General features: G+C 41.9%; 1 protein-coding gene across 6 annotated transcripts in view; it reads left to right on the forward strand.

Moving 5' to 3' along the window:
* LOC126253375 (juvenile hormone esterase-like) overlaps positions 1–27412 on the forward strand; it is a 295839-nt gene that overhangs the window by 64507 nt on the left and 203920 nt on the right. For 3 of the 6 annotated variants that reach the window (XM_049954658.1, XM_049954657.1, XM_049954655.1), the window contains exons 5-8: positions 652–845; positions 3116–3272; positions 11247–11410; positions 25788–25929. The exons of 1 other annotated variant lie outside the window; for it this stretch is intronic. In XM_049954658.1, the coding sequence (XP_049810615.1) occupies positions 652–845; positions 3116–3272; positions 11247–11410; positions 25788–25929 (657 nt within the window). The remainder of the gene's footprint in view (positions 1–651; positions 846–3115; positions 3273–11246; positions 11411–25787; positions 25930–27412) is intronic. 2 more of the 6 variants (XM_049954656.1, XM_049954660.1) reach the window with 1 other exon arrangement.

The raw sequence follows: 27412 nt of genomic DNA on the forward strand, positions 1-27412 counted from the left end.
CTACTCACGGAGGTGCAGTGAGCTGCAACTATCATATGGCTGCGAAACTTGACAGATGTGGTATGCATTAATGCGGAATCGGTTTATGCTAAAAAAATAGTTCCAATTTTGGTCACCAGGTGCAAATCTGGCGCTGTATAGCATCTCGATGACGCCTCCCCTGCTCGTATTAAAAAAAACTGTCTAAGTGGCGGTTAATAATAAAATCAACATTACGTCTTTCTCACTTGTTTGACACTTTCTGCTCACACCCTATTCCTAATCTATTACATTTGCAAACATTTCTCTATCTCTTTCATGCATTCACAGCATCAGGTTCGCACCTGATGGCCAAAATTGGAACTGATATTTTTTCAGCGTAAATTGGTTCTGCATTAACATATAAGAATACCTACCAATTTTCACTTCCATACGATAATTACAGCCCACAATGCAGCTCTATGAGTAGCTGCACATAAATTAATAATGATAGGTACCTTTTCCAATTAGTGATATTAATTACTAGTAATTCTTCTATTATAGGTTACGAAATGTCTTTTAATCTATTTTATTTTTCACTGAAGTTCGTATGTATTGAGTGGAAGAACCTTGCGTGCACGCTGTCTTGTGCAGGCATCATTTCGGATGCAAACTCTTCTCCCTCGTTTGCAGGCCTCTTCCACAGAGCCATTTCCCAGAGCGGCGTGTCAACAGCGCTCTGGGCGGCCCCGGAGCCTGGAGCGCTGGAGAAGGCGCGCAAGGTGGCGGCTATGGTCGGCTGTCCCTCGGAGCCGAACGCAGCGCTGATCGACTGCCTCAGGACCGTCGACGACTACACGCTCATCGCCACCGAGTGGAGCTTCTTTGTTAGTAGCTCTGTTGCTATTCTGCTCACTGCTTCCAAAGGTGTCGCGCAGAAGTCCTTGTTCACTCTGTTCCAACTTAAAGTGAAACAGCTCTTTTCGTACCAGATCAGACGAATGTAGGTCGATAAAACATTGCCATTAGACCTATTTCTTGCAAATATGGAAAGAGCGACCCACTCAACATTTTCACCTAAAGTGTCTTGCCATACGCTACGGAAAATTTGTTTTTCATTTGAGCGCTGATGACCACGCTGTTTAGCGCCCGTAAACCTCAAACACAAACAACAAACTTTTCCATTTGACAATTTCTCGTAGGCGGTCGGTAAAATAATAACTTACATGTTCTGTAACTATCTTAGCCATCAACACTAAGAGTTTTTCTATGTGTAATTACACAAACTTTGGCAGCGGAATAACCGTTCTTCAAGAGACAAGATCAGTTACATAACTATTTCGCAGGAACGATAAGAAACTGAAGAGTAAATAAGTGTTTTAAATACACATTCCAGTCACATCAATGTGACCGCCTATCAAAAGCCTGAATAACCATCTTTTGACTGGCGGACGAGCAGTAAGAGAGTTGAAGCCATATCGAGTCTACCACTGTGGCCACCTGCGTTTTGTTTCAAGGTTGGGGATCCATGACGTGAACAGCTGGTCAAGGGGGTCGTAGAAATTCTTGATGGGGTTTAAATCCGGGGGGGGGGGGGGTTGGCGGCCAGGGGAGTAGGGTAAACTGATCCTAGTGATCTTCGAGCCATGCACGTGCACTGCGAGATGTGTGACACATTGCATTGTTCTGCTGGAATGTGCCATCATGCTGCCGAAAGACAAGCTGCGTGTTGGGATGGACATGATCCCCAGTATAGATGCATACTGGTGTTGCTGTACTGTGCCTTCCAGGATAACGAGATCACCATAACGGCCCCGTCTTCGGCCTACATCCTTCCAACAATGTTGCAGGGCCGTTCACGCCAAAGTCCATCGGTCCGACGGAGCGTAAAAAGTGATTCATCAGAAAGGCCACCTGTTGCCACTCAGTGGATGTCCAATTACAGTACTCGCGTGCAAATTCCAGCCTTCGTCGTGGGCGAGTAGCAGTCACCGTGGATGAATGCATCAGGCGTCTCCTATCGAAGTCCACATGCGGCAACGGTCGCTGAACTGTCATTGAGCAAGTAGTGTTCGTAGCCTCACGGTTCATGTGGCCAGTCAGTTGCTCAACCGTTGCAAGTCTGTTCTCCCTTACACATCAGCTGTCGTTCACCACTGTTGTCCATGGACCGTGGTGGACCACAGTTGGCTCGGCGCCGGTTTTGGATAGCGCCATTCTGCCATGCACGGTACACTTAAGCCATGGCGCCACATGAACCATTTACAAATTTAGCCATTTCGGAAATACCTGCTCCACCATGTTTTCAAGAGTTGTTTAGCGGTGAAGGAAAACAGGGTAACACAACGATGTTGCACTACCTAATTTCTTTTTGTGTGACTGTATGAAAAGTCGTGTGTACAATACACTAGTCGAGAGAAGGGTATCTACTGATCTACTGACACGTATCTGGCTTTCCTTGGCGTTGTTCTAAAGTGGCAGATGTCATACCTGACGGATGATAAGGCACGTCACTTAGAAAAACTGTTGTGATATGTACAGGCAAATAAAACTACTTCAGAAACAGATTTTGTCATTGTCAGCACATAAAGGGTAAATATTAAATTTTCTCGTTTTGATTTATTGCTCTAGACTGAGTCGTCCCTATACTTATGTTACACTGATACATCTGATTTCTCAGTCACCCTGACAGTTTATATGATCTTCATGGTACGCCTTATAGAAACATGCTTATCTCTTTAGTATATCATCATTTGTCGAAAACATTATTGAAATGCTATTGTGTGCGTCGTACTTCATCTATGTATGTCTTTCAGTGGCTTTTCAAGCAGAATTAAGAATTCATTCTATTGCTATCGTACGTTTATCTCACTCATACAAGAGCTACCATACGTTACTCATTATGATAAGTTTAATTGTAGTGCTTTAAATATATTTTACTTATTGATAACAGAAGTGAATCTCATATAATACTGAGACCCATCACACGGTCTCGTGTTCAGTAACAATTTTTATTAAACTGAACATGTGTTTCAATTACAAAATAAAGGAAGTCAAATATTTAATTATTCCACTTACTTTTACAGTCCAAAGAACACGTGGCGTGGGTACTCGGTTGCTGTGCTGAAGTTCTGATTATGGTCCATTTCAATTCCAGGAGTGGTTCATCACCCCTCCAATACCATTCCGAGCAGTTATAGAAGGCGAGGGGGAAGATTCATTCCTGCCCAAACATCCGGCAGACCTGGAGCCTCACACAAACGTACCCTGGCTAACTGGAGTCACTATAGACGAAGGGTACTTCATTTCAGCACGTAAGGCCTCTTTACTATATCATATTATAGTAGCAATGGGTCCGATGACCTGCAAAATGGTGAAATACGTCCGGCATATGTAAACAGTTGTGTTATTGTGTATCATGCTTGCAAGATGCAACAAGCAACTGTCAGCAATATGTACATGGACATAGTCTGTTGGACAAGGTGCTTCATGTTTTTAAATATTTTAGCAATGACAAACCTTTTATAATGTACTATTTTTATCCGCTTGACATTTTGTGCGTGAGGTCAGCCTAAAATCAACATGTTTTACAAACAAAATATTTTAAAACCTGAAGATGACAGCATAGTCTGTTGAAACCGGTTGTCTTCAATAAAAAAATATATTTTATACGATCTTGGCTGTTAAACGGTTTTTTTGATAATAAACTCATTATTGTGTTACATCGTCCGTATGTTACGTAAATCTAGCCCTTACATAAATATTAAAAATAGCTTTTGCTTGGGTTTATAGTGTTGTGTCACATTTTAAGGGGATTCCACTGCCACATTACTTCACAGCACATTTTACTGCCTTTCTCAGTTGTTTCTATATACTTGAAGATGTGATTCGTCTACTGCAAGTAAATGGAAAGCTACTTGTATTGTGCCATGCGCGTAGCGCTTCTTGTTATTTGTGAAGCATCTACAATGGAAATTTATGATCTTATTAATGCAAAGATGGAGACGTACTTAGTTAGTCTGCGTAACCAGAACGTCCCATTTTAGGCGTTTCTCGAGCACAGTTCGCCTTAACAGCTCACTTTCACTGTTAACAGTGTTTCGGTGAAGAGTGAATGATGAATGTGAGGTGTGAAGTCGAAATCGGACACTCTAGTTAACCAGATCAACCATCGTGAGTGCAACTTGAGGACGGCACTAATAAAATCACTTTATTTAGGGGGGGGGGAGGGGGCGAGGAACTCCTCTCCCTTCTCCCCTCACAGCTCTTCCTTGCGCCCTCCAAAGGTGCCTTCATCGGCGAATTTCACTGCTTTAGTTAAACTGAAACTAAATGTCATGTACCGACAAAGGGTGATACATGATATTCTCCCCTTTACAGCAATAAAAAACGAAATCAAGAAATAAATGACGTGAAATGAATCTGTAAATGTTCCTCAGAGTCCATCTGCAATGAAAAAGGTTCCTTGTGGTGAATTGAGCCTTCGTGATATATAGCAAAACAGAAAGTATAAAATTTGGCTCATAAACAAATACAACCGAATGTTTTGACGTACCGTTCTCCTTAAAACAAAATAAAGAACGAAGGAAAAAACACAATTAGCAAATGATGGACGAATTGACAGTCCGTCATAAGAATTTAAAGCCTTCGGCCTTACTTAGTTGGCAGAAACAAAATAAAATATTCACTGGATACTGTACAAAACTAACAATCTTTCTCGAAGTACTTCATCGCCAACCTTTTTTTTTACCATATATTCGGCTTCTAAATCAAAAACGCCTGAAGAAGATATTTAAAACAAATTAGCTTAACCTGGCAGTAGACATCCTCGCTGACACTAACCTCCAGGGGTTACATCCTGTGTTAAAATACAACACACCTTAAATAAAGGGAATACAAGTATCTTCCAGCTGTTCTATAGGTCCAGTCTTAGGCAATGTCATTCGGTAGACAAGCCGCGTATCCCCAGTACACAAGGAGGCAAGTATTGGAATGTGCACCACACCAAGCAAGTCCAGATCACTCTTGAGACAAGGTTGCCTATGGCTGTTTTTCTGTTAGTGCTCTTCTAATAAAGTGTTACAGAACAAAAAAATCTCACCATATGTAGCGTAGAAGGTAAATAAGGATTTCGGGCAGCCTATTAAACCACGAAATCACGTTAAATGAAGAGAAAAGAGAACAAAAAAGAAAAGGTAGAACGAATAAGTTATAGTTCCATATCACCACATTTCTTTCCAATTATATATTCAGGTTATTCGCAAAGATGTCGCTTTATTTATTCCGTGTTTGTTCGTCACCGTGTTCATTACACAAATACTCCAGGAAATCCAGTTCATCAGACAATTTCAGGGAGAATATTGCGTGAATTGTGTTTCCAGTAATCTAGGTCGTAACATTTTTCTTTGTTTTGGAATAGGGGTTCCATTGTGGTATGAAGGCGTCTGACACCGTGATGTGATTCATAGTGACTCTGTTTATCAATCGCAGCATGTCTCTTGCAGTGTCTCAGATGATACGAAATTTGCGGCCACAAAGTGATTCTCGATTTGTCCTCTTCCACACACATGTCGCAGTCACTTGATCGGATTAGGTGAATTGACTAGAGTTTGGAGTTTGTTGGAATAGTGCGATTGACGATCTTGTACCACGTTGCGCCGGCACTCCCAGACAAAACCTTGGAGGCTAGGTTTTGCCGCACAGTGTTTCACTTGTGCTGTGGCTGACCAACTCCCATTTATTCTGGATGGGAATCCACGAAGTGCTGTGGCGATGTCACCAATTCTTGTTGCCTCTCAGGTCACTTTGTAGAAGGTAGCTGGTGTCGAGGTAAAAGCGACGAACGAAGTTCGGCGCATAGGGGATGACGGCGATTTGGACTGGGGCATCCAGTGAATATGGCCTGAATTTATGAAATAATGGTGCAATCACGACTTTGGTGCATTTTATGAAAAGAGCCTCATATTTGGCTTGAAAGGCTATTGACCCCAGTCCACCACCTTCAAGACTCAGTGTACAGTTTGGCATAGAGACCTTGGCAGAACTTGACCCAGATACCAGGCCTAGGATGCATGCTGTGATTTTATGCAGAGTGCCAGTTGAGCGCCTCCATTCTCTGCCAGGTTATCGATCATGACGACTCCGAGGATTTTTTGCTGTGTCCGGACAAAGAACCAGTTCGACCTGCGACGTGTGGGGGGAAGTACGCTAACACTGTCTTTGGAGGATTGACAGTCACATCTGTTGCCTCCTCAAACTGGCGAGTACAGTGTATCGGCTGTCCACGTCTGCTTATAGGTCATCAGCATAAGCCCTGCATATCAGCTGGACTTTGCCTATTGTGATCCCTTGGCATTCGTGGCATATTTGTCGGAGGTGTGGATCTAATGCTATGGCGAACAAAGTCATCGACAGTGGGCATTCCTGCCGTACTAACCTAGTGATTACTTAGGCAGCCATTGATGATGACCCTCGAAGTGGCGTTCCCAAGCATGTTGTGAATGACAGTCGTAAACTTAGTCCCAAATCCCGATCTGGGTATTACCTTCTTCATATAAGCGTGACTAATTCTGTCAAACGAATTTTGAAAGTCTATAGCTAAAATGACTGCGTCTCATCCTTCCACTTTTGAATTACGCGATACAGTCTCTGTACGCCAGAGCAGCGTCGAATAAATTTCTGTTCTCTACTGCACGCTTTTGGCGTTGGCTGGCAACCTTTGACATTACCTGCTTCTTTCTACTGGCGACACACCTTACACATTATTTTGTAGTTGCTGTTGAGCAAAGTGATTGGTCGTAGACTTCCATGTTAGTTGTCGCGTTTGACTTTGGTATGAGCTTAATGCAGCCTTCCGCAAATGCTGGTGGTATTTCGATCCAGTTCTGGATTTCATTTGGCAATACTGATAAGTTTGTCACTTAGGCTGTTAAAATATTTAGTATCAGTCCTGGAGATTTCCCCTGGGACTCCCTTTGATGGCATCCTTCAAATCGTCGAGAGTAAAAACTCATTGATTTGTAAACGGTCAGCCTTCGTTTTACGGAACATTTGCCAACGCTTCGGAAGCTACGTCGGTGTCGCGAAAAAATATGAGTAGATTTCTCTCCTTATCTCCTTCATTTGATGGGTTTTCAACCGTCCTGCTTCCTCCAGTCTTTTATGTACGAGGGTGGTTTGAAAAGTTCTCGGAATCACCACGAGAGGTCAGCGCTAGCGTAACTGGTTGTTCACTTGATATTCATTCGACCGTTGCCTGTAAACACGTGGCACGTCAGTGATCTTGGAAGCGAGCTGTGGCGGTGACGTGGTTCTGTTGTTGTTCCCGCGTAGTGATTTGCGAAAAAAAAAAGCGAGATTCGAGCAGTAAGTACTTTGTAAAGAAAGGTATGAAAGCAACGGGCATTCACGCCGATTTCCAGAATACACTGGGGGACTCTGCTGCTTTATATTCAACTGTTGCCAAGTGGACAAATGAATTTAATTTGGTCGGGAGAGGTTAGATGATGATCCGCGCAGTGGTCGGCCAAGATGTGTCACTACTCCAGCAATCATTGCAAAAGTGCACAAAATGGTCATGGAGGATCGGCGATTGAAAATGTGTGAAATTGCTCAGGCTTGCCACATGTCATCTTAAAGGGCATATCGTATTTCAACTGAAGAATTAGAAATGAAAAAAAAAAAATTATCTGCAAGATAGATGCAACGAGTCTTGACGCTGGATCAAAAAAGCACGAGAATGGACATATCGGAACAATGTTTGGCCCGTTTCAGGAGAAACGAACAAGATTTTTTTAGGGCCAGTTTGTGACCATAGATGAAACTTGGGTGCTCTACTATACGCCAGAGATCCGCCACCAAAGAAAGCAAAGACAATTCCTTTGGCAGGAAAAGTCGTGGAATCAGTATTCTGGGATACAAAGGGGATTCTGTTTATAGATTATCTCCCAACTGGGCAAACAATCACTGGAGAATACTATGCCAACCTCCTGGACAAATTGCAACAAAAGATACGCGAAAAAAGGCCAGGTTTAGCAAGGAAGAAAGTCATCTTCCATCAAGACAATGCACGCCTGCACACATGTGCCGTCGCCGCGGCAAAATTAGACGAACTAAGGTATGAATTGTCACACCCGCCTTAGTCACCTGATACAGCTCCGTTGGACTTCCATCTCTTCCCAAAACTAAACATTTTTGTTGGTGGATGAAGTTTCTCTTCAAACGAAGAACTGATAACCGGAGTTGACAACTACTTTGCAGGCCTAGAGGAAATTGATTTTCGAGGTGGGATCAAGGCACTGGAACATCTTTGGACGAAGAGTATTAAGATACAAGGAGACAACATTGAAAAATAAAAATAGTTTCAGTGATGTAAATACTTTTTTCCTAATCCATTCCTAGAACTTTTCAAACCACCCTCGTATAAATTTTTTCGACTCCTGCGTACCTTTTGTAGATGATATACGGAGAGCGACTCCTTCCGTACAGCACCGACGCGTTGGCTCCTTGTGACTGTACCCTCACTGCGGGAGCTCATGTCGTTTAAAAGTCGAGCTTTAAATCTCTTAAAGATCGGAAGTAGATACGGTTGTCCCGTAACCTGCTGAGCTAGATCTTGTAAACAGTTCCGACAAAACCGCGCCGTTGTCCTGCGCCAGTGAGCTTTCTGACAACTGTAGTTGATCTGAAACATGCGGAAGGCAGCTTTGTTGTGACCCACCATTCAAGTTAACTCCTGGTAGTGTGCCGCTCCTGGAGTAATTTTTACCGCAAGAAAAGGACATCGTCCAAAAGACTACTGTTGAGCTTCCAGGTGCTTTTGCGACATGGGGATCGCTCACGAGGGGAAGTCATTTCGCAGAAGTAACTGCAATGATCTCAGATGACGGGCCTTCTTACCGCTCTATCGCTAGAACGGGCGTCGACGTTGACAGAGATAATGTGGTTTATTGTGCAAGCAATCGCGTAACCATTCGGTTGGAGTTCAACACCTTTGACATCAATAACTGGCATAATTAAAATAGCAGTGCCTGTCTCCGTTCCTTGGTCTACATTTGCAATAATAGTAAAATCGGTGACAAAATCAAGGCCAACGTTTCATTTCTGGGAGGAATCCTATGCGACACCTACGATCCACTAAAAAGTTATTCAGTGCGAATGCCTTATAGTCACTACGCATTTTGTTAGCATTTGCAGTACAAATATTAAAACAACAGTTGCCAGGCGCAATAGTTCGTTAAAAGAACATGGCTTCGTCCCCTTCTACACCGTCCACCCACTTCGCGCGTAGTGTTTCTACGGCTACCTCAGTGTGCGGCGACACACAGTGCGATCGCTGGTCCTCCGTAGTTCGCTTAGCAGATTTGTGTGCAGGTGTGATTTCCTCGTCCGCACATTCATCATCTGCGCATTTACTTTTGGCAACAGTCTTTCGATCGCTTGCCAAGTGACACACCTGTGGATGCAGGAGGGGCAGATCTTTTGTAGTCGACCGGTTTCTCTTTTCACGTTTTCCACGTCGTCCGCCTGATGCGGGACGCTGTGAAAGCGATTCTTGCAACAGGTCACTTTCGGAGTCATTACGAATAACTGCAGCCGTCGGTTATTTGACTGGCACTTCGTGAGAACTCCCGCTGTCGTTACTTCACGTGGTCTATTTTGGGTGGGAAATTCATCAGCGGACGTTGCCATCTCTGGTTGCACCGTGCTTTCGCTTTCGCGCCGAACGGTTGCCACTGGGCGTGGCTCTAGAGAGGCGTGCTTCAGGCACGCTTCGCGTCGCGAGTGTGCCCGGTAACATCCGCGTCAACAACACTGCTTACCGGTGCCGGGGCCGGTTGCTGCTCCTGCGGCTGTTTCACAGGGCGGGGACTTCTACAACATGTGTCTCTGGTCTGCCTAGAGATTGAGACACAGTACCAGCCACTATCTCACTGGGTAACGGCGTCGCGACCCAAGGATTCTCTGGGCAGTTGTACAGGCCCCTTTCGAGGACAATTTCGTCGCAGGTGATCTGTGGAACGACGTGTTGCACCTGTTTGCGGCTGTCCGCTGTGCGACGCAAAACTCGGTAGCCTTCAGTGTAAATGTAAGAAGGAACATGCTTCCGAATTTCTATTCTGACTGAACGAACACCGCTGTCCACCTGGTACACGTATGCACTGACGAGAATTCCCTTTTCTATAAATTTTTGAAATTTTTGCGAATTCCTCATTTGGAACTTCAAATGCTACATTGAAGACCGTCACATTCCGTATGCCAAATCCCCCATCTTGCACCGAAATATCACTAATGGAACCATCTACATGTTTAAATTTCCGGACACCGTTGTTACAGGTGACCAATTGTTCAGCAACATCATTGGTACGAAATTTCAGAAAACACGAGTACAACTGAAAGCCCAACGCAATTCCTTCTAAATCCTCATGCGGTAGTTTTAAGTATCTCGAATCCTTACATGAATTTCGTAAGCGGCGGGTTCGGAAAATTCTATCGAATGCGCACTGCACGGAGAATTAGCTGTTGTAGTTCGTCATTGTACTCACCTAATTACTAGGTAGACAGGAAACTACAAAACACATACACTATGCGGAGAGGCCACTCGCATTACCGGCGACGCAGGCACCGACGAAGACATAATGGCCAGTTGCACGCCTACCAGGCGGGCACCCAGCCGACTATCCTGGTACAGCATGAGATTTTCACTCTGCAGCGGAGTGTGCGCTGATATAAAACTTTCTGACAGATTAAAACTGTGTGCCGGACCGAGACTCGAGTACTCAGGACATTTGCCTTTCACGAGCAAGTGCTCTACCAGCTGAGCTATCCAAGCACGACTCGCGTCCCTTCACCACAGCTTCAATTCTGCCAGTACCTCGTCTCCTACCTTCCAGAGCACTTGCCCGCGGAAGGCAAAGGTCCCGAGTTCGAGTCTCGGTCCGGCACACAGTTTCATTCTGCCGGGAAGTTTCGTATCCTGGTGTCCTCTACGCCACTGAAGACTCTTCACAAATAAAACGAAGCGAAACGCGAATGGCACAGTACAAACAACCTTACATTTAGCTGCATTACACAAGCCACACCGACGAGGAAAACGCTGTTTTTTTCCTTTTTTTTTTTTTTTTTTTTTTTTTTTACTTGTCAATATGTTAGTGGAACAAACACAATTTGTTTGCTGTGGAGCCTTCAATATATTTTTGTACGAAGAAATGACGCCATAAATCAACAAAATATATTTTTAAATTGTTACGAAACAATTAATTATTGCCTCACTATGTTTCTCTTTGCAGCAATTATTGTGAACAAGACGATGCTAAGTGAATTGAAAGAGAACAGCAAAAGGCTGTTGCCAAAGTCTGTGCCATACCACCTGTTGCCGCAAGCTGACCTCATAAATGAGAAGATACACGACTTTTATTTCTCCAGAGGATTTTCTAACGACAAAATCACTGAAGTATGTATCCTATCCAGTGTGCAGAACTTAATCGTTAAGTATAATTTGCATTTACTTGTTCCTATTTTAGTGGCATTTTCCATCATGTTGTCTATCGCGTGGCATAATTGTGAGCGTAGAATTTTCCTTGCCCCAAAATTCAGTCCTTCTGAATTACGTATGTATGCTTTAAACGTTGAAAACACGAGATACGCTGCAGTTGCCCAAAAAGTTGGCAATTTAATCTATGAACTTACAGATGCACATGTACACACCGGCCATTTATATTACAGTCTGCTCTGTATCGTCCAAGAAACAATAAAAATAAGGAAAAATACCTTCAGTGGTTTTGGCTAAGATTTTCGGAAGACTTCTTTTGTTTGAAAGATCGATGCTGGAATTGGAAATCCTCTCCCAAATATATCGTATCGGACCTCCCTGGCCAATTACCAATTCTCTCTTGGTGCTTGATTGAAATCAGTCGGGCTCTAAAATGAACGGCCTCAAAATATCTTTAGAGAAAAGAGTAAAAGTAAAATCAAGAGAAGCAAAATGATTGATCATTGTTTCCTGTTAAAATCCAATACATACTTATGTCGGTACATATGAAATTCACAGTAAAACAGTTTCAAGCAGGTTTAGTGAAGTCAGACAGTTAATTTTATTTCAGTGACGTATCGACTCCAGTAAAACCACCGAAGCGCTGATTTCTCTTTTACACTTTATGTTTGAGTAAGTGTGCTAGTCGCGTTTCCTTAAGATGAGTTTTACCTTATAGTGCCGAAGCCTTTTCTTTGCACTGACGTGATCTACAAGTTTAAAAAAAAAAAGGGAAACCAGAACTTACACCATGCATGTTCTCTCGGTGCCATTTACATTGTATTGTTTTCGGTGATGCTACTTTTCTAGACAGTTTGTAATCTCAGCTCTCTTTATTGTGTTATTGGTCAGAACGCAATAATCTCTAAAACAATCGCGTTTGGGCTAGTGAATTTACATTTCCTTCTGTAATAGTGATTTTTTCATAAAAAAACTAGGATTTAATGTCCCACCGGTGGCTAGCTCGATGCGGTGTGGAGAACTAAGTTTCTCAAGAATACTGCACATCATCACAGCCTGCTGACCTAGAGACGTCTACTAGAATTCTGTCAGTACGGTTGCCATCGGATAACTGACAATACGAACAGGAAATACCTTGTAATACATTTGTTAGCAGAGGTAAGTCGCAGCAGAGCTCTTTGTGTTCATGTAAGTATGCGAAAAAATCATTGGGTGCTGACCAACATCATTGTGTAATATTATCGCATGCTCATCGAAGTGGCTTGTTTTCAGTCAGGTTGTTTGTGGCTGTCCACATACAACGATACACCAGCGCCACCATCACCACCACCATAAACTAAACTAAAATCCGCCCGAACAGTCCATGAAGGCCCCAGCGGTACCGCCCGGCCGCCGTGCCATACTCAGCCCATAGGCGTCACTGGATGCGGATACGGAGGGGCATCTTGTCAGCACACCGCTCTCCCGGCCGCAAGTTCGTTTACAGATCGCAGCCGCTACTTCTCAGGCAAGTAGCTCTTCAGTTTGCCCAACAAGGGCTGGTGCACCCCGCTTGCGAACAGCGCTCTGCAGGCCGGATAATCACCCACGCAAATGCTAAAGCAGGCTGTCAGCGCTTAACTTCGGTGATCTGACGGGAACCGGTGTCACCACTGTGGCAAGGCCGTTGGCCTCACAACCACCAAGTGACCATCCATTTTCAATTATACAGCGATTGCGATGGATTGCCCGCTTCCCCTAGGACTTTAAAAAAAAATTATGTCCCCTTATCCTGAAATGCGAGGATCGGCGCCCAGTGTTTGATTTGTTGTTCTTGAGTGATAGCCTTTATAAGATACAAAAGCGTTTTAAAATATTGAAATGGTTAAATGTAGCTGTGCATCTTTTTTGGGAGGGATGACGAGATTCTCTCTTGTACCATTCCCTTCATTTCAGAATAACACTATCCCGAGGTCTCTATGTGTCTTTTTAGAGGTATTCCTTTATATTCTTCTTCCTCTTCAGCTTTTTCCCCACATGGCTGTGTCTTGTAACACGGAAGTCATTCCTGGTATCTCATTTTGCACTTTCATCTAGTCAGTGTCTTCCACAAATGGGTTCAAATGGCTCTGAGTACTATGGGACTTAATATCTGAGGTCATCAGTCCCCTAGAACTTAGAACTACTTAAACCTAACTAACCTAAGGACATCAGACACACCCATGCCCGTGGCAGGATTCGAACCTGAGACTGTAGCAGTCGCACGGTTCCGGACTGAAGCGCCTAGAACCGCATGGCCACACCGGCCGGCTGTCTTCCACATGTTCCTCTGTGTAGCACCTTCTCATTTCTTACCTTGGCAGTCTACTTGATTTTCACCTCCCTTCTGAAGCACAACATCCGAAACGCCTCAGTTCTCTTGTTTTCCGACTCTACCACGGTCCATTATTCACTTTAGTACAGTTGTGTGACCTAGATGTACCTTCTCATGAATTTGTTCCTCAAATAAAGGGCTGTAGCTGATTCTGGTAGTCCTCTATTGACGAGGAATGCTCTCATAGTCTGTGTTGACTTCTGATGTCTTCCTTTTGAGGTCTATCATGCGTTGTTTTGCTGAGAAGGTAGCAGAATTCCTGCATCTTGTAAACTAACTGGTACCCAATTTTAATGTTAAGTTTGTCGCTCATATCAGTTTTGCTACCATTCAGTACTTGGTGTTTCTTCGGCTTACGTTAAATTCCTATTCTGCGCTCAGTATACTATCTGGGCTATTCTGTCATTCTGTGCAAAGCATTAATCTGAGATGTACCCTTTACCCTGTGGCTCCTGCAAGATGCAATTTCCACTCCCACACTACTACAGAAGTCAGACAGACGCTCCTAACGTTCTAAAGAGAAATGCCTGAAAAACTTTCAGCAATAAATATCTTCTGGAGTCGTCTGCTGTAAGGAAATGACACAAAAATTCACAAAATTTCTTACATAACTAGTGGGATACTTGGGTACTGGAGTAGTGCTAGTTAGTGTAAGGAAAACATAAAACTGGTACACTGGTCAGATAACCGGTCCACCGCAATGCCACTCAAAAATTCGTTCGCAGGCGTTTAACTATAACTCTGTCCGTTCACACCGCACAATAAGTGTGGCAGCCAACACAGTGGACAACGCTTAATCACAAGGACTCAGTATAGAGTCGCACTCCGATTCGCTCTCGACAGAGGTGCTCTCCCAGTGAAGTACTGAGGAGAGACTTGTTCCTTGCTCTTTGAATACACGCACGAGCGCACACGCTCTCGTTACGTGTTCTGGCTCCAAGAGCGACAACAGAATGGTCCCTCGCCATGCCAGACCTGTAGGGGTATATCTTTCGGTCTCTTCCATTACTCGTTCAGCTCAAGGCGTCAGGAATATCATCTGCCAATGAGCATTGCTCTTCTAAAACGGGAGAATGACGTTTCGTTTATGGTGACCAATCCGGAAATCTGTAGCATTGGCGTTTGGCGTTTGCTGTCTCCCTGTGAAAACCTCTGAAACTGCGTGCTATGTTTGTAAAGAATGCGTAGGCTGGGCGCTTCCACACAATGCAGCGGAATTTTCTTTTAAGCCGAACACGGGGTCGTTCTCCTTTTCACTCGGGCAAAGGTTGTTATTCTTTGTCGTTGCCAGTATGTGTCTCTGTTTTTCATTTCCAAAAATTGTTTTTACAATATTACTTTTTCTAAACTCGTTGTGGTACAGTGTATCATGTTTTAGTGTGGTTATGTCTTTTCTTTAGTTAAGCTTCGCGTGAATGTTCGCTAAAGCTCTGTTGTGTGACTTTGTTTTATTTACTTAGGCATTATTTTTACTTTTTTTGTGTCGCTGTTTTAAGAGTGAAGAAGTGTTTTTTCTTTGTTCTATCTTCTTTCAACCTGTGATTAACCAAACCCTTTTTTATATAAAAAACTAACTTGGCTTTACAGGGATTTTTGAGATTATCTACTTATACTAATTAATTTTCTTTACATAATATTTTAAGGTCTCTATCACATTATGGGCTTTACATATATAATAAAATAATTACTTTAAAAAAAGGAAAATTAATATTTTTTCAAATATATCATTTTCTTAATTCTACATTAGTATTTTGTCAGTCTTTTCGTTTTGTGTTGCATCAGTTTCTGTGCTCGACGATCCCCACTGAAATATTGGAAGGCATCGACTCATTTGTATGGGTGTCACAAATCATGAGAGAAGCACTCTAGCATGTGATGTCGGGTCTCACTTGTTGACATTGTCATCATGGGGTGGTACTTCTAACCGATGATGATGGCTGTGGTTTACTGCATAAACAGTGAAGTCTTGGTACTCCTTTGCTGTCACACCTGGGATGGTATGGCAGTTCGATGATTGTAGTTGACTACCGACGATCGTCACCCAATATTGTGCTGTGACGTCTTGATACTTTACACCTGGTTCGATATGGCAACTTGATGATGTGGTAGGGAGAATACTGTTCATTTTGCCGAATTTATTTCTAGATAATGTTGGTTGGTACTACTTAATATTCCGTTTGCCGTTCGCTTGTAATTGTTTGACGATTTAAGGTTTATTTTTGGAGATGTTGTTGTAGTAGTTGCCATGCCTCAAAGTTCATGGAAAGACGTTTGTAGCAATTTGTTTTGTATGATAGGAGGGAAAGGTATCTTGCTGTCTTCTGCACTTATTCATCTTGCATCTTCTGTTCGTCTCTTCTTTCTTGCATTCTTCTGTTCTTCTTGGGCTAGGAATATGTGAATTTTAGTGTAGGAGTGATATAGGATTTGTAGGATCTGACTGCCTTTCCAAATGTTACTTGATGAGTTTGTAGATCTTAGTAATTTTTTTGTATCTTCATTGTCGTCTCGTTCTATTATGATTCTCCCTATGCTTTTCCATTGTGTAGTAATGTCGTGACATATGAAATGTCTGTGCTGCACGTTGTCATCCTGAAGTCCAGCCTGGTTGCAACCTGCATTTCCAGTGTGGCGTTAGTCTTCATGTTGTTGTTATTGCCCTAAGTGCTTTCTCAACATGTCTGTATCCTCTCCGTCAAGTATATTGCTAAGTCCGGTTAACAATTCTTTAATACACGGAAGGGGTGGCAGTTCATCCTCGCTTTCAGAATTTTCCCATTCTATGCTGTTTTCCCAGGCTATGTAGCGTAATTCAAGTGTATCTGGTGCTGACTCTTTATCGGAAATTTTTGTAAGTCCCTGTTTGTCTGAATTTTGGCTATTTTCAGTTTTTTTCTAATTTTGATCTAGCTACTTCCAAAACATGAATGTCCTTTTTTGATTGTTTTAATGAATGGACGTCAGTTTGCCTAACCTCTTCCGGATTTTCCCGTCAATCTTTACGTTTTTCAGGATTTGGTGGCCTAAGTTCTACTTCTGGTTTCCGTTTGCGTGTTGTTCTTGTCTCTGTGGATCATAATTTCCTCGGTAATTATTCGCGCCCTGGTCTCGCCAGTTGCTGTTTCTAACATCGTGACCTCTTGACCGTTGGCATTTTGATTCCTAAACCCATATCCGTCACTGTATGAGTGTCCATTACCGTTCCTATTTCGGTACCAATTATTCTGGTTATCGTTTCTATGCCAATTGTCTCCATTGCACCACTGCCCTTCTCTGTTAAATTGCCTGAAATTATTGGTGTTAGGATTACGATTATTATTATTGGAATATTCGTTCCTAGTCCTCTCCTTTTGCAGTTCCCTTTCTTTTCTTTTTTCTTTCACCTTGTCTTCTTTAAACAGAAATTCAAGTTCCCTTTAAACCTCTTTGAATTCTTTGGTATTTTCATTTTTTCCTACTGTCGCCTGTTGATACTTTACCGGTAACTTAATTCTATATAGACGTATCAGCTCTCCGTTACTGTATGGTTTGTCTAGGCGTTGATTCTTTTTGTCCATTGCATCAAAGAATTTTACCACGCTTTTCTCTCCTGAGTTTTCATATGGTGTCATGTGAAGTAACTCGTATTTAATTTTGTTTTGCGCCTCCTTAGACCAATATCTTTCGAGAAATGCTGTTCTGAACTGTAGCCGTGATCTTTTGCATCACCTCTGCTACTGTCCCTGACATGTGTGCACAAATGAAGTTTGTGAGCTACGCTCCAGTGGTTTGGTAAGCCTACTTGAAACTGAACGATGAATGTGCGTGCATGCAAGCTACCCCCTTCTTCCTTGAAATGTTGAAATTTTCTAACTGCAAGGAAGTGGTCTGTATCATATCTACTCATAAAATCGGTTTGTGGCTGATTCATGGACTCAAATAATCTGCCACTGCTTGTGTCGTCGTGTTTATTCTCTGGTAATCTACTGCCTGTCTGCCTATTCTCAATTTCCTGACTCATATCCGCGTCATATCGTATCATTGGTGAACAAAAGTGTTGTTCGTGTGTTTCTACTCTCGTCGTTCGGGATATAGTACCTGTGCTGCTATTATGTTGTGTCATTGGATTTACTGGTTCAGTTGCCTGATACTGTGCCTGGTCCTGTGGCATGTCATGTATTACTTTAATCGGGGTTTTGTGTTTCGATTTCTGCGCGAGTGTTACGTCTACCCTTGGTTCTACTTGAACTTTCTTAGACGGCGCGTGTTCGTGTACTGAATTAATGCTTGACATGTCAGTTGTTTCGCTACAGGTGTAATCGGTCTCGATCTTTTCTTCGATAGTTTGTATTAACTCTGTTCGAAGTTTTCAAATTGATTTTTGTTTATAAGTTCTATTTTACTGATCCGCTGAACACAGTTTTTCAGTGGAACCTTTGCCACCTTGCTTTGAATTGCTTGTTCTTCCGAAATTTATATTGCTGTTCGAGTGGCTTTTTTCATAAAACGTTCCACTTTTTTGTCAACGTTTACGATGTCCAATTGGACCTTGTCCATGTCAGTGCGCAATGTCTGCTGACCTTGTGTTAGTACCTGAATTCTTTCTCTAGATTCTTTCGCGTCTTTGTTTATCTGAGTGATCTGACTATCAATTCTGGCGATCCCTTCTTCCATCTGGATTTTGGCCTGTTGGATCTGTGTCTTAATAGCCTGATTATTCTTTTTCAATTCCTGATACTGTTTTGTCATCTGTGTATTCTGTTTCATTATCTATGTATTAATATCCTGATTCGTCATACAAGCGTTCATTTTTTGTAACATCTCCATGATCGCGTCCTGTCCTGTAACACTACCTTCTGCTGAACTATCTATTTTCGATCTAATGTTTTCTACTCGGTGAGTTACGTCGTTTACTGGGCTACGCTGTGGCGTTTCTAAGTTTGATAACTGCAATAATGCGTGCTGTCTGTGTTGAGGACTAGTTGCGTTTGTCATTGAACCATTACGTGGCGCAAACAACTACGCATTCTGCCCTCTCTATTGTGTACGTCTTGTGTTTGCAGGTACAGTTGCTTCTGTTACGGAATCTTTTCGTGGTGCTCGTAACTCCGCAAAATTGTGTGTCTGTTGTTGGGGCATATTTAGAATGTGTACGTTAGGTTCGACGTATTCTAAACGTTCCCCATCTTCCTCACTGTCTACTTCTCTTTGAACGTTAGCTAACTGCCGATTCATTGCCTGTATTGACGCGTATTCTGTCCCTGAATATGCGGCAAACAAACGAGTTTCCTGTGCTCGTTTCGCTTCTAATCATTGCCATTTCCTACATGGGCTGTCTATTTCTGGCTCAGAATGTGCCCTACCTGGAATTTCATATTCTGGAAATTCGATGTTCTCGTTCCTTCGATTCCCATCTGTCTGATCTGTCTCAATTTTATCCCAGTCTAACTGAGCCTGCTGATTCTGCAGCTCCCTGACTGTCCTATTCTCTGATTCACCGTCTGTCCTATTCTCAGGTTCACCTTCTGTCCTATTCTCAATAAGCTCGTTTACTTGCTGTCTATCTGGTTGATTCTCCCCCATCTTGTCTACTTGCTGTCTCTCAAGTAACCTTTTGGCTTGTGCTCTCGTTAATTTGGAGATTCTTGCAACACACCACAACCCTATCTACAAAACTGTACGACCACATACCAGTTGGTTGAACCAACAACAACAACAACAACAACAACAACAACATCGTGACTTCTCGGCTAAAGTTATGTCTGCTCTGCTACAGTCTCCAACCTCCACCTGTGCGCTTGCAAAGGGAAAAAAATGTTATTTCTTAATTCTAACTTATATGATGCTGCGTCACACTGCGTCTCTACATCACTCTGTGTCTGTGCCTATCACCTGAAAATCCTATGCCCTAACAGCTACACAAAAATCGTAAAAAAATGCAACGTTTTCTAACACAATAGCACACGCCCTTTTCCCTACAATTCTGCTTTCTTCACTACCTGTATCTATTCTGATCCCAATCTACGCAAATAGCTATTTAATACATGAAAGAAAGTTCTCCTCCCCATGAACCATATTTTAGATTACGTAGTAATAGGCTGCACAAATCAATTATAGAATTGTTATTCTTCATATTATTGCTCCATGGACCTTCCCGTTGGTGGGGAGGCTTGCGTGCCTCAACGATACAGATAGCTGTACCGTAGGTGCAACCACAATGGAGGGATATCTGTTGAAAAGCCAGACAAACGTTTGGTTCCTGAAGAGGGGCAGCAGCCTTTTCAGTAGTTGCAGGGGCAACAGTCTGGATGATTGACTGATCTGGCCTTGTAACACTAACCAAAATGGCTTTGCTGTTCTGGTACTGTGAACGGCTGAAAGCAAGGGGAAACTACAGACGTAATTTTTCCCGAGGGCATGCAGCTTTACTGTAGTAGCATGGAGAGCTGCATCAAACCAGTCTCATGACTGAAGACCACAACAACAACAAGAAAGTTCTTCAAAGTGTTACTGCTGCGACCTGCCGTACCTAACTATACTGACACTTTCCTATCCTGGTAGCTTACCTATTTTACCTATCCTGACAGGGTCGCCATTTTCTGTGGTGAACGTGTGGGTGCTATTCTGTCATTCTGTGTAACGGATTAATCTGAGATGTACCCTTTACCCTGTGGCTCCTGCAAGATGCAATTTCCACCCCCACACTACTACAGAAGTCAGACAGACGCTCCTGACGTTCTAAAGAGAAATGCCTGAAAAACTTTCAGCAATAAATATCTTCTGGAGTCGTCCACTGTAAGGAAATGACACAAAAATTCACAAAATTTCTTACATAACTAGTGGGATACTTGGGTACTGGAGTAGTGCTAGTTAGCTTAAGGAAAACATAAAACTAACGAAAATTATTATTTTTTTTGCAAATATTCTGAGAAATCACAATGCCACTTTTAGTTATGAACTGAACAAGTTATTTCCGCGTTCTTTTTGGAATGTGAAGTTACTTCTTGAGGATAGGATTCGCTAATGAAATTTCTATAGAAAGTTTAAGACTGTTATTCACTTGGCAGAATGGCTGAGAGCCATGCCTACTCAACTTGAATAATTATCGATTAGAATGTTGCTAGGTACGGTCGAGGCTGTCACGTGTCAAATGCAGTGAAGTGTTCTGATGTGGAGGAAACATGGGGCTCGCAAGAGCTGTAGCACACAATACCATAAGCTGTGATGACTGCTGTATGTGCCGCTCGCTGCTGACAAATAAGATAACTCTTGTTGTATCTGGATTGACCTTCGCCAATCAAACTCTCCCTATGCCTTGATGAAGTCAAGGATTCCTATTCGCCCCTAGTCTAACTATTGGCGTGTTACACTGCTCAGATAACCAGTCCATCGCGATGCCACTCAAAAATTCGCTCGCAGGCGTTTAATTATAACTCTGTCCATTCACACCGCACAATAAGTGTGGCGGCCAACACAGTGGACAACGCTTAATCACAAGGACTCAATATAGAGTCGCACTCCGATTCACTCTCGACAGAGGTGCTCTCCCAGTGAAGTACTGAGGAGAGACTTGTTCCTTGATCTTTGAGTACACGTATGAGGACATACACTCTCGTTACATATTCTGGCTCCAAGAGCAACAACGGAATGGCTCCTCTCCACGCCAGACGTGAAGGGGTATATCTTTTGGTCTCTTCCATTACTCGTTCAGCTCAAGGCGTCAGGAATATCGTCTGCCAACCAGCATTGCTCTTCTAAAACGGGAGAATGACGTTTCATTTAAGGCGACCAATCCGGAAATCTGTAGCATTGGCGTTTGGCGTTTGCTGTCTCCCTGTGAAAACCTCTGAAACTGCGTGCTGTATTTGTAATGAATGCGTAGGCTGGGCACTCCCACACAATGTAGCGGAATTTGCTTTTAAGCCAAACACGGGGTTGTTCTCCCTTTCACTCGGGCAAACGCTGTCTGCTCTGCGGGCGGTCGCCGGCTGATGTAGATAGGTTGACTCGTCCTCTGAAGGGACCAGCCTCCTGGCATGCCGTTTGCCTCTCCCGAACTATTTCTTTTGTGACTGTCATGTCTTGAATGTGTCTGTGTATGCGAGCCTCGAGTATTTCAACCTCATTGCGCACTTGCGATTTATTTGTTATTTGCATATTGTTTACATGAATTCATACAACATTGACTTTATCTTATCGAGTTTGGTTCGAATGAAGCATCTTGATGTGGGGAATATGATTGTGAGGGTGGAATATGTAAGCAATAAAGGTCAGGAGACCATGACGTCTTACAACTATTCATGCAATTCAACATGTCTTGAAATGATTCCTTACTTTGATCAAGAACAGAAATATCGCTAGTGAATGTGGTTATGGTATTTTAACACTAACTGATAGTGCAGTGCACTTACTGCACTCCACTACAAGTATCTGGACTTAAACTGGAAAAATTTGAACTAGATAGGCATAGAACGAGTAAATACTGCTTTGAGGAAAGAGGTGGAGTATTGTGTCAGAATGCGTAGCTTTGGAGAGTGGGTGGCAAACGGTATGGGATTTTGGATGGCGTTCGACTGTATGCATTCATTGGTATACCATTTGCCTCGCCCAAGTGTTTTATATTACTGATGGCGATAATATAACTTGCTGGAAAGAATATGCTGATTAAAACATCATTTGTAACTTATAGCTCTGACACTGAGGTGCTGTGACCTTTTCACAATCTTGAGCCCTGGCCTCAACTCACAGTTTTTTGAGAACTACCTCTTCACATGTTAGTAAACTGTTCAACGGGAGTCTTTATCACGTCCTTGTGGAGTTATCCAGCCAGCAACACTCAAAGAGATAACAAGTCCATCCTCAATACGAATACAATTGTGCAATGTTTTTAGGTTTTCCAACTTCACTCAGAAAGCTGACATGGCTGTGCTCAGAAGTCGTTGCAAGTCTTTCTGTTACAATTTTGGAAAATGTCACTGTTTTCGTGTTAGTTATAGATTCATCACTCGATTTTCATCGTTACTTACTTCTTTTGAACACCATCGTGTATCACTGATTTGACGCGTATACGTGAAAAAAAAATTGAAAACGGTTTGAACACAACCCTTACTATCTCATGGAGGAGGTCGTGGTGACAGCCCTGTTACTATTGTTATTGATTTGGCAACTGGATCATTGGCAGTCGTTATGTTCTTATTGATCTTTGCTCAATGTCTTCTAAACTGTCCTTTCAGTACCTCTGCGTATTATAGTAATCAATAGTTTAGCAGTATAAGACCCAAGCTGATTATATGAAGTGTTCGCCTACATATAGCGTTCCAGTTCAGATATGTCTTGAAGCGATAATCGTAATCATCAATCAGAAATACGTATCCATCTCATCCCAGCATGCTTTGTAATCCCATCTAATTATCTTCCATTAGATCATCTCTGACTTTCCTTGTCTCTTACGAACCAGAAAAGAACTTATCTTTTCTTACATGCTCACACTGACTTTACGCACAGCTTGTTTGAAACATACTTAACAAACAGAATGCAAAAGATTATGCTGAATCATTCAAAAAACTTTGGAAGTGTAGAAAATTTTAGTGCGTGGGAGGGAAAATATCACAAAGGGTGTCCCACAGGGTTCAATTATGGACACTTCCCTTTCCTTTTGTATATATAAATGAACTTCCACTTAATGTTCAACAAGCAGAATTGCTACTTTTTGTAGACGATACTAGTGTTATAGTAAATACATTAGAGACAAAGCAGTAGAAGGGATGATAAATGGTATTTTCGTAAGAGTTATAAAGTGGTTCTCAGAAAATGGACTGTCCTAAAATATTGAGGACCCACACTGTATTGATTTCTGTACAACAAATAAATTAATACGAACAACTGATGTAGTATGTGAGCAAGAGTCAGTAAATAGGGTTGAATTCTCCAAACCTTTGGGCGTATTTATTGATGAAAACTTGAACTGGGAGAAGCATGATACTGAGCTTCTCAAACAGTTCAGCTACTTTCACTCTTAGTATAACTGCTAAGTTTGGAAACAAATGAATCAGCCTCTTGTCGTATTTTGCGTATTTCTACTCAGTAATGTCTAATGGAATATTTTTCAGGGGTAACTCATCACATATAAAGATAGCATTGATTACACAAAAGCGAGCAGTGGTGTTCATCCACGGACTTCATGTAGATACATCTTCAAAGAGGCAGGCATTTTTTCTGCGCCGTCATAAGACATGTATCCGCTAAGGGTATTCGTTATAAATAATTCTTCTCGATATGAGATGAACAGTGAAGTCCATACCTATAACACTAGAGGGAAAAACGACTTTTACTACCCATAATTAAAGCTGTCAGTGGCTTAATAAGGAGTTCAGTATGAAGCAGAAAAATTTTTTTATCATTGGCCCAATATCATGAGAGGTAGCAAAGGAAATTTTAAAACCATTTCTTCTGAACAACTCCTTTTACTCCACTGACGAATTTCTGCTTCAAAACTGATAGGTAGGTTTTTTTTAAAAAAATCTTTGTTTTTAAGTGTAGACGCATGAGCAAGACTACAATAATAACGTGTTCATTAATTAATCATGTATATATATCCCGCAAATCGATTCTTTCCACACAGTTTCGATGAAAGAGTCTTTGAAAAGATCTGTGGAACATGTACGAGAGGCGTTCAATACGTAATGCAATACATTTCTTTTTTGAAAGCAGTTTGGTTTTATTCAGGATTCCAGTACTTGTATTATTCCCCAATATATCGGCTACAAAATCCTATTTTTCAACAATATCTCCATTCAATGCGACGGCCTTAAACGCCATTTTACTGGGAAGGCCTCTACACCCCCATGAAACCATTAATGGTAGATGTCGGAACCTGCATCAATAACCTGTCCATTTCAAGTACTGCCTCCTGGAGAGTGCAACTTTCATTGGACCAAATAGATGGACTTGGGAAGATGCGAGATACGGCTGTAGGGTGTAACAGGAAGAAGAGTCCAAGGACGTTTTCTGAGCTACTCACTGGTGCGCAGACTTGTGTGAAGCCTTGCTTAGTCATGCCAAAGAACTTAGTTTGCGTTTTTGTGATGACGAACATGTTGAAGTCATTTCTCAGATTCATGAGGGTGGCACAATACATTTCAGAGATGATCGTTGCACCATGAAGGAGGACATCGAACAGAATTTTGCTTTTGTTCGCTGCCAGATCTAAGCAGACGTTCAGCAAGAGCCTATGAATATCTGCGGTGCTTTGGTTTTCCTCTAAAAGAAACTCAATGACAGCTCTCTGCTTGGAACGCACCTCCGTTACAGACGCCATTTTGAAAGCTACTTACATCGTCGCCACCTATCAGAATTTCGTGAAACTGTAGGGGCTGAAGCGGGAACATTCCTCATTTTCCCATAACAAATTCCGTATCTTCTCAACCGAATTCTACCGAGAAAAAAGTGTTCCATTACTTATTGAACGACCCTTGTAACAAACTGAGGTGCATCTGCCTTGACATATATTCCGCTCGCCTTCATTTAATTTTCATTTCTATTATGTACTTCAGTAATTCCTTACCCAATTCACTCGTTTTGCCGTAAACGTTTTCTTTTCAGGCATCCTTGTTACCCAAAGTGCTTCAGGCTGTATTTACCCGATTGCTTATTGTTTTATCCATTTAGTCGTACTCTTCAACTAAATACAAAAACTCATTATTAGAAAAAATACAGCAACTTCCTACATTTTGTACAGCTTTATTTATGCTAATGCACGCATAAGGCTTTCACGTATCTACAACTGGCGTAACGAATTCTTCGTCGATATAATGCCTTTACATGCTGCATTTTAAACGCTGTTCCTGTCTTTTGTTCTGCTTTTTGTGACACCTTTTTCCACCTTGATCTGCTCAGCACAAACACATTTCGGGTCGCTAATGCGGCACCGCATTCTCCATGTTATCAAATAATTAGTATTATCATTTCTTTAATTAACGTTGTGTCTAATGGCATTTTTTGTCCTAGTTTTTCTCAGATTCCGTTTTCATCTGGCCCGCAGTCGACGCTGTCGGGAGATACAAAGACAGAGCGCCAGTGTATTTCTACTTGTTTTCGTATAAGGGGAAGTACAGTTTCACAGATTTTGCTGGAAGCGACGAAATCTCAGGTAAGACAAGATTAGAGTCTCATATATTCTGCAATTAATGTAATGACAAATGATTATTATGTGGTATATTTCGTCTTTCATCATATTTGTGTAGAATGGGCTGTAAATTTTTGTTTGGTTCAATTGCTATTAGTATATCGAGAAATATTGTTAAATGTAAATACGTTGTTGTTGTGGTCTTCGATCCAAAGGCTGGTTTGATGCAGCTCTCCAAGCTACTCTACCCTAAGCAAGCCTCTTCATCTCCGAGTAGCTACTGCAACCTACATCCTTCTGAATGTAAACAGAGATACAAAATTGTGAAAACTTTTATCCTGTACAAATTAGATTTAAGAAAGTAATGCAGCTTGTTAATATAGGGATTAGGCGTCTACCTCTTTCGTCTTCACAATATTTCTGTCGTTCGTTTCCTTGGTCAGCCTGTGTCTCTTCTTCCTTTCGGCTTGCAGTTTTGGACTCTCTTTCATAGTCTTTCTTCTCTACTTATACATGTTGTTTCCACCTATTTCTGTACTCACTTAATTCTTTATTTTGCATTAAATCTTTTCTTATGCAGCCCATCACCCTCCATATGAGCCCCATATCTGCTGCTTGCATTTTCCTGTCTTCCTTCGCTTTATTTATCCAACTCTCACTTCCACGCAACGTTAATGGCATCGCCATACTTTCATACAGATTAATTTCTGTATTTTTTCGGGTTTTTTGTCCTCTTTATTGTTCCATTTTTTATTCATTTTGTCAACACACTGATAATTTTAGATTTTTTAATCACCTGTTCAGTTATTTTGTTGTTCATTTCTATTTTCGACCACAGTGGGTATTTACTTTGAAAGATCACAACTCTAATCTTATGTAATGAAATTTTAAAATCATGTTATGTACATATTTTGTTTGATTGATATATTGCTATTTGGAAGTCACCTTCACATGTTTGTACTCTTTATCATCTGCAAATGCAATTGGACTTACGTGAGTATGTTTACGTAGTTTAATTCCAGGATAACCACCTGAATTCTGATTTTTAAGAAGGTAGTCAGATGTTAAAAAGAGTGGATGAAAGAGAAAACCTTTGTATCATTCCCTAATTAATTTTTGTCTTACACGTCCTTTCCTCCCCTGTATGTATAATATTTTTATTCCAAGATATAAGCTTTTGATAACCCTTGCATGGTGAGTAGCTACTGTCTCATTATTGCTATCAACACTATCGAAAGTTTTTTCTAAATTTAGAGAGGCAGTATGAGTTTGTTTTCTATGAATCCTTTTGTTGTAGAATTACTGACACTACACGAACGTTCTTTTCTAAATCGAATTTGATCTCCTTGAAGAAGTGCCTCAGCTGGAGCTGTTATTCTGTTGTTCAAGATTTTTTGAGTAGACCTTGTTAGCAAAGTGCATTGTGCCGGAATTGCCGCCTGCGAGTGTCCACGTATCTAGCCCTGATGACACTTTCAGACGTCACTCCAACCCCGACGTGAGGAAA

This window comes from Schistocerca nitens, chromosome 4, assembly GCF_023898315.1.
Source record: "Schistocerca nitens isolate TAMUIC-IGC-003100 chromosome 4, iqSchNite1.1, whole genome shotgun sequence".
NCBI classification, from domain to species: Eukaryota; Metazoa; Arthropoda; class Insecta; order Orthoptera; family Acrididae; genus Schistocerca; species Schistocerca nitens.